General features: G+C 50.1%; 1 protein-coding gene across 2 annotated transcripts in view; it reads left to right on the forward strand.

Moving 5' to 3' along the window:
- Positions 1-3,359: 3,359 nt before the first annotated feature.
- Positions 3,360-14,750, forward strand: part of NUP98 (nucleoporin 98 and 96 precursor) — a 34,368-nt gene continuing 22,977 nt past the window's right edge. The window contains exons 1-11 of one of the 2 annotated variants that reach the window (XM_057430884.1): positions 3,361-3,555; positions 4,408-4,506; positions 4,935-5,114; positions 5,792-5,931; positions 6,797-6,904; positions 7,654-7,837; positions 9,415-9,578; positions 10,403-10,540; positions 11,238-11,325; positions 13,642-13,734; positions 14,022-14,162. In XM_057430884.1, the coding sequence (XP_057286867.1) occupies positions 3,483-3,555; positions 4,408-4,506; positions 4,935-5,114; positions 5,792-5,931; positions 6,797-6,904; positions 7,654-7,837; positions 9,415-9,578; positions 10,403-10,540; positions 11,238-11,325; positions 13,642-13,734; positions 14,022-14,162 (1,408 nt within the window). In that variant the 5' untranslated portion in view covers positions 3,361-3,482. Of the gene's footprint in view, positions 3,556-4,407; positions 4,507-4,934; positions 5,115-5,791; positions 5,932-6,796; positions 6,905-7,653; positions 7,838-9,414; positions 9,579-10,402; positions 10,541-11,237; positions 11,326-13,641; positions 13,735-14,021; positions 14,163-14,750 lie in introns of both variants that reach the window. The other variant, XM_057430885.1, reaches the window with a different exon arrangement.

Consider the following 14,750-nt stretch of genomic DNA (forward strand, 5'->3'; position numbering starts at 1 on the left):
CAGACACAGCGAGCCCCCGGGCACCCCAGAGCGCTCCGACACCCCCTGGGAACCACAGAGTGCCCCGAGGAGCCCGACCCCAACTCCCCAGTGACCCCTCCAGGGGCGCAGCCCCCGCCGCCCCGTCCGGCCTCGCTGCCCAGACCCCGCAGTAACCACAGAGCCCCGGAGCGCCCCCAGGCACCCCACACCCGGACCCGGAGCCCTCGCAGCGCTGTGACCCCACGGACGCTCCCTCTGCCTGAGGCCCCCCGGAGCAGCAGCCGGAGCCGCCCCCGCCCCTCGCCGCGCTCCCCAGCGCCGTCGGGAGCGGGGTTTGACTGGAGTTAACTCGGGTCCCTTCGGTGTGGCTGGGGCTTTGTACGGTGTGAAGTGCTCTCAGACCCGCGGGAGCGGGGGGAGCTCCTCTCCGACCGGGGGTGGTGCTCAGCGGGGGGCCGGGATGTGGAGGAGCCCATCTCCTGCTCACCCTGCTGTAACTGGGGCTCGGTTCCTGCCTGCCGCCGGTGTTCCTGCGGCCGGGAGCTCCGGGTGTGCTCCCGTGCCGCGGCTCACGGCACACGTTTGGTTTAACACAAGGTTTGACGCGTGCAGGCGGGAGCCCGGTGTCTGCGTGCACCGTCCCCCGGGGGAAGGGTGCTTTCCTGGGCCCCCGGCACCAGTGACCACGTAAAGCCCAAGCTCCAGAGGTGGTGAATCCTGCAGGAGGAGGAGACCTTAATAACTCGTTTGCCTTACCCAAAACTGCGCTTCAGGTTTCTTCTGAAACAGTTTGGCATTTAACAGTCTGCCTGTGAAGGAGCAGCAGCCTCAGTAAGGGGAGCAGTGGAAGGAGAGGGGCTGTATGAGCTGCAAGTAAGGCTGAGAATAACGAGGCTGAACAACTGAAAGCTGTGGGGACACTTCAGGTGCCCTTCAGTGGGAGCTCCTTAGGGACAGAGTGGCCATGAATAGTCTGTACAGGTAGAGAAGAGAGCAGCTGAGGTGGGTGTGTGGAGTTTGAGGAGTCCCGGGGTAAAATTGATCTTCTAAGTGTTAAAATGGTCAAATAGGGCATTTTTAAGGCATAAGTCACAGAATGACGCGATGTTCTTCAGGCTCGGGGTGCTCTGATAGTCTGTCAGATCAGCTTTTTCCTTCTAATACCAGAAGTGTGTTGTTTAAAGTCTCCTAAAGTGTCCAGGGAAGTCCATAAGAACTTGGATGTGTGAGTAGGAAGCCTTCTTACGGCTGCAGAGCAGTGTCCTGCTGTTGTGAGTAGCTGACGATAACACCAAACATCATCCAAGTTACTTTTAATGTGTCAGATCCTGATTTGCTCCTTGCTGCTGTGGTCCCCAGCGCACTGGGATGGCTGCAGAGATACAGGTGGTGGAGCTCCAGCTGCTCAGGATCCAGGATTGGCTGTTCCCAAGGGTGTTACAGGTTTTGGGGAAAAAATACCTATGGTTTCATGCATGATGGATTTAGTGCCTTCACTCTGGAGTGGCTGTGCAGAGTATGTGTGTGTCTCCTTTGGGTTAGGAGGGTATAGGAGGAGTTGGAATTAGGGAGCTATGGAAGAGCTGTGAAACTGGACAGAAGAAGTGTGTGTGTCTGGAGATTAACCTGGGTTATTGATGACCACACGGAGAATGCTTGATAGGTACTGCCGCTGGGAGAAGAGAAGGCTCTGAGGAGGCCTCAGAGCAGCTTCCAGTGCCTAAACGGGCTGCAGGAAGGCAGACGAGGGGCTTGGGACAAGGGCCTGGAGGGCCAGGCCAAGGGGAATGGCTTGAACCTGCCCGAGGGGAGACTGAGCTGAGCTCTTAGGCAGAAGCTCTTCCCTGGGAGGGTGCTGAGGCGCTGGCACAGGGTGCCCAGAGAAGCTGTGGCTGCCCCATCCCTGGCAGTGCTCAAGGCCAGGTTGGACACAGGGGCTTGGAGCAAGCTGCTCTATGGAAGGGGTCCCTGCCCGTGGCAGGGGTTGGAGCTGGAGGAGCTTTAAGGTCCCTTCAACTCAAACCATTCCATGAGTTTATCGCTGGTTTGGATGATGAAGCCTCCTGGAAAACCTAAATGCAATTTAAAAGTGCCAAAGTGCTCCAGGTCAGTGTGACTTCACATGGAACAGTGTTAACCTAACATGACCGTAAGCAGTGCTTTGTAAATGTTCCTGGTAGGGGCCAGCTCTTAGTTTTCTAAACTTCTTAGTCCTGTGTTGCTGTGGATTAATGCTGCTGCCAACACCGAATTGTTCTCTGGATAACAGCAGCATTTTCCACGTTGAAGCCAGCAGGTGCCAGCCTCAGTGCAGGAAAAGGCAGCTCTGTTTGGAGCAGGCTAAGGATGTGTTGTGGGGTTGTTGGAGAGCCGTAACATTGTGTTAGTGCTTGGAGAAGGGACTGGGGTGAGGCAGCAGAGCTGAATGTATATGGAAATGAACCAGTGGGTTGTGAACTGGGGTGAAACTCCCCTGAGCAAGGACTTGGAAGCAATGAGCTTTAGAAAGTACAGCCCCATGAGTGTTAATGAGAAGCAGATGGAAGGGGTATTCCTGCAATTCCTGTGTTGTGTGTGGTTCTGCTTTGTCTTATTTGAAGGAGTTGGCAAAAGGGGTTTAATGGAAACATCATGGAAAACCCTGAGAGTGCTGCAGGAGCTGCAGTGTGAATCCTGTGTGTGCCTGTAGCAAGGTGTCCCATTGGTGCTCTTTCAGGAGTTGAGATAGAATCATAGAATGGTTTGTGTGGAAGGAACCTTGAGATCATCCAGTTACAACCCCCGTGGTTGAGCAGGACTGAGCTTGTGTTGAGGTGGGTCAGATGCTGTAGACACAGATGTGAAGAGTGCTGTTAGTGTGGGATGTTCTGGAAGGTTTTGTTGGAAACACATGGATCAGGGGAGTAGTTCTGTTTAGGATTTTATCAGTCATAGAACCATGGCTCATGGCATGGGCTGGGATGAAGGGAGCTTAGAGCTCATCCAGCCCCAACCCCTGCCACGGGCAGGGACCCCTTCCATAGAGCAGCTTGCTCCAAGCCCCTGTGTCCAACCTGGCCTTGAGCACTGCCAGGGATGGGGCAGCCACAGCTTCTCTGGGCACCCTGTGCCAGCGCCTCAGCACCCTCCCAGGGAAGAGCTTCTGCCTAAGAGCTCAGCTCAGTCTCCCCTCGGGCAGGTTCAAGCCATTCCCTTTGGCCTGGCCCTACAGGCTCCATGTGGAAGTTGTACAGAAAAACCTCCCTGTAATTAAGGGTGGGAGGCAGCTTCTTTGGGACGTCACCAGAGCATTAGTTCCTTGTCCCTTCTGGTGCTGAGACAGTGCTTTACATTGCTCAGTGCGACATAAACCTGCTGTCACGTGTTTTGTGGATTCAGGACTCATTACGTTGCTTACATCCACCCTGAGGAAGCTGACAAATGAATTTTGAAGATACGTTTTAACTAAAAGCTGACTTCTTCTTTGCAGGTTGAAGGGAAGAACCTGATACATCCCAAAAATGTTTAACAAATCCTTTGGGACTCCGTTTGGAGGCAGCACCGGTTTCGGGACAACTTCAACATTTGGACAAAGTAAGTAATAAACTGACTTTCCAGCACTGCAGGTGGTTGTTCCTGGAGGATCAGGTGGTGGTTCTTTGTGATGGAATCAGGGCTGAGTCAGGGGCAGGCTTCTGCACTGACCAAGCTCCTAATTTGGGTGCTGAGGCACCAGAATGGGTTACCCAGGGGAGTTGTGTATGCTCCATCCCTGGCAGTGTTCAAGGCCACGTTGAACAGAGCCTTGGGTGCCGTGGTTTAGTGTGAGGTGTCCCTGCCCATGGCAGGGGGGTTGGAACTGGATGATCTTAAGGTCCTTTCCAACCCTAACTATTCTATGGTTCTGTGATACCAGGATTCCACAGTTGTGGGAACTGCCTTTTTGAAGAGGAGGATTAGCTCAAATGCTCAGATGAAGGCCACCTTGCTGGGGTGGGGGTTCTTTCAGTTAATACTGGATCGGTTGGGAAGTCTTGGAAAGAATATTCTGTACTCTGAGGGGTGTCTTGTGGAGGTTCACATTGTAGGTACCACAACAAGTGAGGTCATAGCCCCTAAATCAGACCAGGAACTGTTTATACGCTCTCTCTGTAGGAAGGATGCACACCAGTGCTGCTTATATTGCCAGGGGTCACTAGAAGTGGTAAAGCCCCTGCAGAGCAGTCTCTTTGCATTGTGCAGAGGTGACTGACTCAATATATCCCAGCCCTTTGCTTCAGGAGCTCCATACAAGTATTAATGATTCCACTTCCCATACCCCAGGCACCAGTGTGTAGACAGGCGTGCACAAGCTTCTTTTGGGACATTAAAAAGGCAGTGACAACATTTAGTTCCTTGTGCCCGTGTTCAGAATGGGGCTTATCTAAACTCCAATGGTAATTTCAGATGCTGGCTTTGGGACAAGCGGAGGAGCGTTTGGAACATCTGCCTTTGGCTCAAACAACAACACTGGAGGCCTCTTCGGGAGTACACAGACAAAACCAGGTACTGCTGTGGTGTGGTCGTAGGGGAAACCAGTCCTGAGAGAAGGATGTTATTAAAAATACATGGGGAAGGAAAGGAAGAGACAGAAACCGAAGCAGCCATCAGCAAGTGCAACAACACAACCCACCCAACCAAAAAACTCTTCCCGAAACAGCAACAAAACCCTCAACACCCTCAGGCAGTCGATGAGTGCAAATGATTACTGGTCTGTCAGTGTCCTCAAGAGGAAGCTGTGATCCTTTGTTAGGTCAAAACTGTTTCACTTAAAATGCTCTTAAAGAGCATAGGGAAGCCCATAAGGACTGGGATGTGTGAGTGGGGCAACTCTGACACCCCAAAATAGTGACCTGCTGTTCTGAATAGTTGAACCCCAAAACCCACAAGCAATTGATGAGGGCAAATGATTAATGCTCTGCTTCTGTCTGCAGGAGGATTATTTGGTTCCACAACATTTAATCAGCCAGCCACCTCCTCCACAAGCACTGGCTTTGGCTTTGGAACCTCAACTGGGACATCAAACAGCCTGTTCGGAACAACCAGCACTGGTGGAGGCCTCTTCTCATCCCAGAGCAATGCCTTTGCACAGAATAAGCCAGCTGGGTTTGGAAGTGAGTAAAAGTGCTGCATGTCCCCTGACCATTGCTTGTTGCCTTTGAAGAGCCCTGAACGTTCTTGCTGCACGTGTGCAGCTGCTGCAAGCGTTAAGTGTGGGGTTGGTGTTATTCCTTCTCCTGAAGGATATAGTGATGCTGTTGTGGTCCACAGTAGCCAAGAGTGAGGATTATGGCTACAAAATCCGTAGCTGTGATTCTAGCCATAACTTTTCATAGAATCCCAGACTTGGTTGGGTTGGACGGGACCTTAAAGCTCTTCCAGTTCCATCCTGCTGCCATGGGCAGGGACGCCTTCCACCAGAGCAGCTTGCTCTAAGCCCCTTCCAAGCCATTCCCCCTTGGGCTGGCCCTACAGGCCCTTGTCCCAAGCCCCTCTCCAGCTTTCCTGCAGCCCCTTCAGGCACTGGAGCTGCTCTCGGGTCTCCCCTTCAGGAGCCTTCTCTTCTCCAGGCTGCCCCAGCCCCGCTCTCTCAGCCTGGCTCCAGAGCAGAGCTGCTCCAGCCCTTGCAGCATCTCCATGACCTCCTCTGGCCTCACTCCAGCAGCTCCGTGTACTTCCTGTGCTGGGGTTTCCATTTCAAACTCTTCTGTAATTTATAAAGTATTTGGGTTGAAGCTTTAGAATTCCGGTTTCTTTAGTACTGACTTCTTTCTTTTCATGTTTCTTCCAGACTTTGGAACCAGCACCAGCAGCGGGGGGCTCTTTGGAACCACTAACACCACTTCCAATCCCTTTGGCAGTACCTCTGGCTCTCTTTTTGGCCCGACTAGTTTCACTGCTGCTCCAACTGGCACGACTATTAAGTTTAATGTAAGTTCTGTTTTTCCTTCCTACTCAAACCTGCTTGCTGTAGGAGGAAGTTCTGCAGTTATTTGTGTGAAGTGCTGTCTTGGTCCACTAGAGCAGGTTGCTCCAAGCCACGTCCAGCCTGGCCTTGAGCACTGCCAGGGATGGGGCAGAATTCCAGGTGATCAGTGCTAAATGCTGACAGCAATGAGATGTTTTGGAACAGGACAAAATAAATGTGAGCTCTAAGTCTTAGAAATGTGAAGTGGAATGTGGGGCTCATCCCTGGTGTTCTCTGGATGAATTCCCCTTAAGAAAGGGTTGAATAACATCACAGAGGTTCTGTGGCACTTGAAAATGGAGGGTGGCTCAGAAGAGAACCCACCATGGAAATGGGGAACTGATTCCTGGTGGCAGGAGGTGTTCTGTTACCCCAGTACTGGTTCACACAAGTCTCAGCCCTCTTCACTTCTGCACTGAGCTGATTTAACGCACAGACTTCGCTGTTTTGGGGCAGAGGCAAAACTCTGACAACTTGTGCAGGCTGAGTGCTGCTGATGTGCATTTCCATGGTGCAGTCAAGGAGAATGGGGGATAATGACATCCAGGCAGAGCTGGAGGATTTGGTTCAAAGATTGTATAAATTGCTCCGAAAGTGAAACTGAATGGAGCGGCCCTGCCTTGTTCTAGGTGTTCACAGGGGAAATTCCACCCTCGGTTGCTGCTGAACCACGTCACAGGGTGAGGCCCCAGCTATACAGAGCACTGATCCACTGCTCAGGTCCTGTGCTCAACTTAGGTGTTCACAGCAACCACTAAAAGAGCTCTAGGGGTTCAAACAAAGCTCTGTCCGGGTTTAAACCTCACATCTTGACCTCTTCTTTTGCAGCCACCAACTGGTACAGATACTATGGTAAAATCTGGTGTCAGCACCAACATCAACACCAAGCACCAATGCATCACGGCCATGAAAGAATATGAAAGCAAATCTCTGGAGGTCAGTCATCAGTGCTCAGACACTCATCTTGCTTGTCTGATAGTGTTGGGTTAGTAGAGGTTTTTGTGGCTGTAGTGAGTATCTGCTGTGCTGTGTATTAGCAGTGTGACCTTCAATATCTGCAGCACCCACAGAAGAGGGGTGTCATCAAGTAAAACACTTCACGCTTCATGTATCATCAAATTAATTGCATTTGGATTTAAATGCTTAACACTGCAGTTCTTGAGGAGCTACAATTCCATCTCCCCATGTACCCAGATATAGTCCTGCAGTGCTGAGATAATGGCAGAATCTCAGGCAAAGCAAAGTTGTTTAATACAAGGTAATGTTTCCAAGGGTTTAACCTGAAGCATTTCCATTCAAGTTGACTTACCTGGGACTTCAAAGCAAGTTTTCTCCTGAAAAGATCTGAAAGAGCTCTGAGATGTAAACTGGAAGCCCAAACATGAATCTGAGTTTAGGTCATAGGATGATGGAATAGTTGGGTTGAAGGGACCTTAAAGCTCATCCATTTCCCACCCCCCTGCCACAGGCAGGGACACCTTCCACCAGAGCAGCTTGCTCCAAGCCCCATGCAGCCTGGCTTGCACTGAAGTGAAGGTCCTGTTTATGGTCCCTCTTTTAAGGATGTGGGCACGCAGCTTTTCTCAGTACCCTCATCTCAGTGTAGGTTCGAACGCTGTGCGAGCTGCTGCTCACGCTTGTCCAGCCTTACCCTGTGTAAAGAGAACTGGCTTTTCCTTTGCTAGGAACTGCGTTTGGAAGACTACCAGGCAAACAGGAAAGGACCCTCCAACCCTGTAGGAGCTGGAGCAGGTGCAGGCTTGTTTGGGTCTTCTACAGCTACGTCAAGTACAGCTACAGGGCTTTTTGGCTCTTCTACTACTAGTACTGGCTTTTCATATGGACAGAATAAAACTCCTTTTGGAACCAGTAAGTACTGCCTGGCCCCTGTCCTTACTGTGACTGGATAAGCTATTTAAGGACCTGTTCTAACAAAAGATGAGGAAACTCTGGTGTGAGCTCAGAATATTCCTGGTTGTATTATCAGCATTCGCTAATCCGGTCCCTTGCTGTAGGAATCTCTATTTACTCTTCAGGGACTGTAACTTCCTCCACGTCCCCTGGGTTCTGCTGGAAAGCAGCTTACTAGAGCATCTGCTTCCCAGGGAAGTCAGCTGCCTCGTGGGCGAGGAGAGCAGTTTGAAACAAACCCACCAGGATGTTGGTGATGGTGGGCGGGGTGGGGGCATTGGTTAGTGCTGAAGTCAGGGTTCTACTTCTGCTAAGGAGCACAGATACATTGCCTGGAAACAGGCTGGTTGATTTATAGCAGCCAGACTAGACTCTGCCAGGGGCTTTTCTCCACCACAGAGCAGGGTGTGACCTATTTTATCATAGACTCATTGTGGTGGTTGAACCCCAGCCAGTAACTCAGCACCACGCAGCCACTCACTCATTCCCACTTTACCCTCGGCTCCCAGCAGGATGGGGAGGAGAATGGAAAGAATGTAAACCCCATGCGTTGAGATAAGAACAGTCCAGTAACTAGGGTATAATACAAAACTACTACTAATAATAATAAGGGAAACAACAAGGGGAGAGAACATGAAACTGTAAAGGGAAAGGGAAAAAACCCCAGCAAACACAAGTGATGCCCGATACAATTGCTCACCACCCGCTGACCGATACCCAGCCTGACCCGAGCAGCAATCCAGGCCTTTGGGTGACTGCCCCCAGTTTCCATACTGGGCACAGTGCTGTTGGTATGTAATACCCCTTTGGCCAGTTTGGATCAGGTGTGCTGTCTCTGCTTCCACCTGGCTTCTTGTGCCCCCCTTCACTCGCAGAGCATGAGATTAAGAAGTCCTTGACTGGAGTAAGCATTACTTAGTGACAGCTAAAAGCAACGGTGTTATCAGCACTGTTCTCATGCTGAAGTCAAAACCACAGCACTGCACCAGCTACTGAGATTAAAAGAAGTAACTGTTACAGCTGAAGCCAGGACACTCACAGAATGGTTTGGGTTGGGAGACCTTAAAGCTCATGCACTTCCACCCCCTGCCATGGGCATGGACACCTTCCGCTAGAGCGGCTTGCTCCAAGCCCCTGTGTCCAGCCTGGCCTTGAGCACTGCCAGGGATGGGGCAGCCACAGCTTCTCTGGGCACCCTGTGCCAGCGCCTCAGCACCCTCCCAGGGAAGAGCTTCTGCCTAAGAGCTCAGCTCAGTCTCCCCTCGGGCAGGTTAAAGCCATTCCCCTTGGCCTGGCCCTACAGGCCCTTGTCCCAAGCCCCTCTCCAGGTTCCCTGCAGCCCCTTCAGGCACTGGAGCTGCTCTGAGGTCTCCCCTTCAGGAGCCTTCTCTTCTCCAGGCTGCCCCAGCCCAGCTCTCTCAGCCTGGCTCCAGAGCAGAGCTGCTCCAGCCCTCGCAGCACCTTGGAGTGTGGAAGCCTTGCAGGTTTGGATAAATACTTGAGAGTGTTTTAACCAATGTCTTTCTCTGTTGCAGGTACAACTGGCTTTGGAACAGGAACCACCGGGGGGCTTTTTGGTCAGCAGCCTCAAACTACAAGTCTGTTCAACAAACCTTTTGGCCAGCCCACAACGACGCAGAACACTGGCTTTTCTTTTGGGAACACCAACACCCTGGGACAGCCCAACACGAGCACAATGGTAAGAGAAACTGTTTGAACCCTAAAGGTGGAAGTTTGGCTGTAGCTACTCCAGTAGACACAGGACACAGGGATTTAGATCTTCCTCAGACTGTGGTACAGCTTCATCAAATGAGGATGCAAAGCTCTGAGTGCCACCATCTGAGCAAGCAGCTTCTTGCCAAGGGAAACTTCACCCATGATAATGGGCAGCAGAACAGCTGTTACCAAACAGCTTCACCCATTCCTTTCTTTAAGCTGTCTGCTCTATCAGTTCAGGTGTCTCTTATGTTCACAGAGGCAAAATAATTCCATTCTTAACATCCTGTGGGATTCATTACCAATTCTGTGCTTCCTGGTGGCTAATGAAGGCATTCATGGGCTTCTTCTGGTAGAAGGATGCTGTACAGCTGTAACCTGTGGCATAGCTGAGGCTCTGCCTCCAACTATGCTATACACTTCCTGAATATCTTATGACTTCTCCCAGAAAATATTTCTTTTTCCTGTCAAAGCGATGAGGAAATTCCAGTATCCTCTCCCTCAGTGATGAGTGAGATGTTTCTTTTCCACTTTCTCTTGCTCAAAGTGATGAGGAAATTCCAGCAGCCTTTGAAGCATGGAGCATAAATTCTTTGCTCTTTTATTTGACGCTTTTAATTTCGTTTTTGTACTGTATCTCTTGGAGAATGACAAAAGCTTCTGAAATGCCTTTCACCCATCGTCCCCCAGCGCAAGGGCTGATGTTGCAGCGTCATTCTAGTCACTGACTGTGTTTTAGTTCCAATATCACCAGTGCAGACCTGGAGGAGCACTGTACCATGAGCTTAACCTAATTCCTGTCCATAGGGTCTCTTTGGGGTGACCCAGCCCTCACAGCCTGGAGGCCTTTTTGGAACAGCTGCCAATACAAATGCTGGGACTGGGTTTGGAACTGGAACTGGGCTCTTTGGACAACCCAACACGGGATTTGGTGTTGGCGGTTCGGTATGTCTGTGCTTTGTTACACAAAAGCAGAACTAGAGGAAATGAAATGGGAATAAATGGCTTAGGAGTCCTCTTCCTGGGTGCTGACCTGCATGAAAATATCCATTATCTTAGATGTCCTAACTTAGGTGTCTGAACTTAAGAGTTAAGGTGCCCAAGATTCAGGACTAGTGGGGTTTTTGTGAACTGAAGAGCATAAGCATGTGCATAGGACTGGTGTGGTAGAAATAAGGCCAGGTTGGACATGGGCTTGGAGCAACCTCCTCTAGTGGAAGGTTCACCTGCCCATGGCAGGGGTTGGAACTGGAGGAGCTTTAAGGTCTGTTCCAACGCAAAACATTCCCTGATTCCATAAGTAATGTCTTGAGTGATAAAACACAGGAGAGACCTAGGGATGCCTGAAAGTGCAGATGCTTAAGTTGTGATGATGATGACTTAACAAAACTTGATTACTGATATTGGGTCATCCTGGGTGTAATGGCTTGCAGTTAGGTTGGAAAAACCCTTAAGAACAAGTCCAGCTGTAATACTTGCTTCCAGAAGGTGCTTGCTGCACACTGTGTGCAGATAACACCACTGCTGGGAGCCTGGGTTGCGTGGCTTCACGTGTGCTTGCCTTCAATTCTGCTTTCTTGCTTAACGGTGTAACAAATGAATGAGTCCACGAGGTTTCCACATTGATGTTTCTCCCTTCTAGACCCTGTTTGGGAACAAGCCTGCTGGATTTGGAACCACCACGACCAGCGCTCCCTCGTTTGGTACAACCACCGGTGGCGGGCTCTTTGGTAACAAACCAACCCTGACTTTAGGAACCAATTCAAACACTTCCACTTTTGGTACATATTTAACAAGTGGGGTTTCAGTCACTTAGCACTGTACTGCATATACCACACACACTTGGCTGCTGAGTATTGCATGCTAAATGTTCTGGGTGTTAAGATTCTCAGGTAAGCCGTGCTCCTGATGCATGTTGCTGCAGGGGAGCATCTTGGATACTTTTTTATACCTTTCCTGTTAGAGAGGATGCTGGTTTGCCCCAGTAAGGCAATTCCAGGCACAAACCCAGGCTGGAGGAGATGGGATGGAGCCTGAGGAGAAGGGCTTGGAGTGCTAGGTGAGGAGAAGCTCCCCATGACCCAGCTTCAGGGTGCGCTTGAGCCCAGAATCCCCCCTGTGTGCTGGGCTGCATGCCCAGAGTATGAGCAGCAGCTCAGGGAGGGGATCCTGCCCCTCTGCTGTGCTATGGGGAGACCTTAGAGCAGCTCTGCTTCCTATAGCAGAGGCTACAGAAAACCTGGAGAGGGGCTTGGGACAAGGGCCTGTAGGGACAGGCCAGGGGGAATGGCTTTAACCTGCCTGAGGGGAGACTGAGCTGAGCTCTTGGGCAGAAGCTCTTCCCTGGGAGGGTGCTGAGGCGCTGGCACAGGGTGCCCAGAGAAGCTGTGGCTGCCCCATCCCTGGCAGTGCTCAAGGCCAGGTTGGACACAGGGGCTTGGAGCAAGCTGCTCCAGTGGAAGGGGTCCCTGCCCATGGCAGGGGGTTGGGGCTGGTTGATCTCTTAAGGTCCTTTCCAACCCATACCATTCAGTCATTCCTCTTGATGGTACTCCCTCAGAGATAGATAGTTTCAAGTACTGCTGTTCTGATAAGAGCAAAAGAGAAACTGAAGCCTCTACTTAGACTGAAATCAGAGTATTCAGAGAACAGAGGTGTGTGCAGAGGCTGCAAACGCTCTGGTGCCAGGAGTGATGAAGGAAGTCGGGTATAACCAGTGATGCTGCAGCTTGGTAGCAAGTGGAGGGAGATTGTGCACTGGAGCACAGGTAAAATGAAGCAGTCAGTTCTGGTTTAACTGGAAGCTGTTGTTGGTTTTCATGGTGTGAAAGATGAAAGTCTTAAAGAACTGGGGTTTGTATGTTCCTGTTGGCTTCTTGACACCAACATCAGGGACCTGCTGAACAAGTGTGTGACTGAACCTGAGAAATGTGCAGGGATGGTTCAAGTCTATGACCATCTTCCTGTACAGAGCTTCTGTGTCATCTGCTTTGTCTTTTTTCTGCTGTATCTGAGAGCAACAAAACTGTTCCTGAAAGTGAGCAGGAGGGCGTTTAGATATGTCCTTTGTTCTGTTTGGGGTTATTTTATTAACTGTTCAGGTAATGAAGTGTGTAGTGAGTAAGCCTCATTTCCCAGCTGGCCAGAATAGAGATGGGGAAGAAATTGTTGGGTTCCTGGGGCAGCACCTTTTAAGCACAGCTTCATTGTGGTGACCCACCCTGGGCAAACTCACCCCATCATGGTATTTGTGAGAGTTGCTTCCAAGTTCCTTGTCCCTCCTGAGATCCTCATGGCCTGTGTGTTGACACTGTGTGGTGAACACTACTGGGTGTAGTGTGGGGTTTTAATTCGCCTGTATTACTTGCAGTGGTGCAGTTATAGGAAGAGCAGAGTTTGAGTCTAAGCTGTTCCTGATGTTGGTTCATGACTGCAGTTCTCTAGTCCAGTTCTGTCTGCACACAAAGTAACCATGGGGTGGTTCCACAATCTTCACTGTAAGAACTAACCTGTCTGATGTCAGGTTTGGATTGTACTTGGATACTGTTAGAGGTGTATCTTTGAGCTGTGTGCTTCCAAGAGTCCGAGTTGTTACCTTCTTTGTTGGTAAGAATCAGGGAAGTGTGTGTCGTGTAAACAGTATAAAATGGGATTTGTTATTTCCCAGCAGCAGCAGAAACTTAAACCACTTCATTCCATTGCCAGAAACAGCATCACCGTGTCCGTTCTGGCTGTCAGTAAAACTGGGAAGGTTGTAACACATTGGAGAGCTTGAGAAGATGAAACACCTTCTCCTCGGATCTTTTCAGTGTTATTTCAGTAGTATTGTCATTATTATTTCATAAGTATGTGTTATGAAACTTTTACCATTGAAGTCCCTTCTTGCTGCTTGTCAGTTGAACTCCCACTGTTGGAAACAGTGTGAAATCAGACCTTAACTATTGCGGGGCTGTCTCTGAGCTGGGAATACCTATGTATTTTACATGCATCTTTTCATTCCACCGCTACTATAGTAGATTAATGAGCTTCTGGTTCTGTTCCTGAAGGGTTTGGTGCCAACACTGCTGGAAACAGTTTGTTTGGAAATAAACCTGCAACTGGGACCCTGGGAACTGGCCTTGGGACCGGATTTGGAACAGGTAGGATTGACCAGTGTATTCCATGTCAGCCTAAGCATAGTCCTCAAGCATCAGTGATAGTACAGCCTTGTTGCTGACTCTAATGTAGATGTTTAAGCTTGAAACCATCAATCTCTGTCTCGGATCAGAGCCCAGTAGAGCTTCTAACATGGTGCCAGGTAACCTTTTAGAAACTCCAGCCAGCAGGAGCTGCAGTTCAGTAAATAACTGATTCTTTGCTGTGGGATAAACTGGCTTGTGAGTTTGTCCCAGTGTTGTAGTAAATGACAGTATCTCTTGTGCTGCAGCTCTTGGGGCAGGACAGACGTCTCTGTTTGGGAACACCCAGCCCAAACTTGGTGGAACACTGGGAACAGGAGCGTTTGGAGCACCAGGATTCAATACATCAACAGCTACTCTGGGCTTTGGAGCCCCTCAGCCTGCTGTGGGTAAGTGTGAGTTAACCTCAGTGTAACTGCTGCTTCTCCCTTGTTTTGAATGTGCCTAAACATAGGAGCACATCCCACTCAAATCCTTTGGAGGGAAGAGAGATGTTTGAGCATCTGTTTGAGCACTTCTGTTCTCAGTAGCAGGGGAGACCATCTTAATGGCATTTTTGGTGCTAATTATATGTACTTTTTCAAGCTGTGTAATTGCAGCTATTTTAGAGCTTCATCTTCATGATTACCAGTGTATTTTCCATCACTGAATTTGGGGCAGCAACACTAGGTGCTTACAGAAACTGAAAAGGGAGATGTAGCGTTGGCATTCTCAGTAATTCCAGTTAGGAAAGCCAAAGAGGTTTAATTTGTGGGTATTGGGGAAATAAATGGTCTTCAGATCCAGGCTCTTGGGATACCATGTTGTAAGTTCCAGTGTGTAGCAGGAAGCCAGGCAAGGTGGCAGAAGGCCTCTGGAGGAATGAGGAGCTCTGGAAAAGCTAAACACTGACAGGAAGCGTATGGGAGGTGGAAGCAGGGAAGGGTGATCCGGGAAGAAGACAGATGTTGTCTGAGCATGCAGGGGTGGGTTTAGGA

This window comes from Pezoporus wallicus, unplaced genomic scaffold (assembly GCF_028554395.1).
Source record: "Pezoporus wallicus isolate ANWC-B61680 ecotype Strahan unplaced genomic scaffold, APGP_CSIRO_Pwel_v1 contig_8523, whole genome shotgun sequence".
Taxonomy (NCBI): domain Eukaryota; kingdom Metazoa; phylum Chordata; class Aves; order Psittaciformes; family Psittacidae; genus Pezoporus; species Pezoporus wallicus.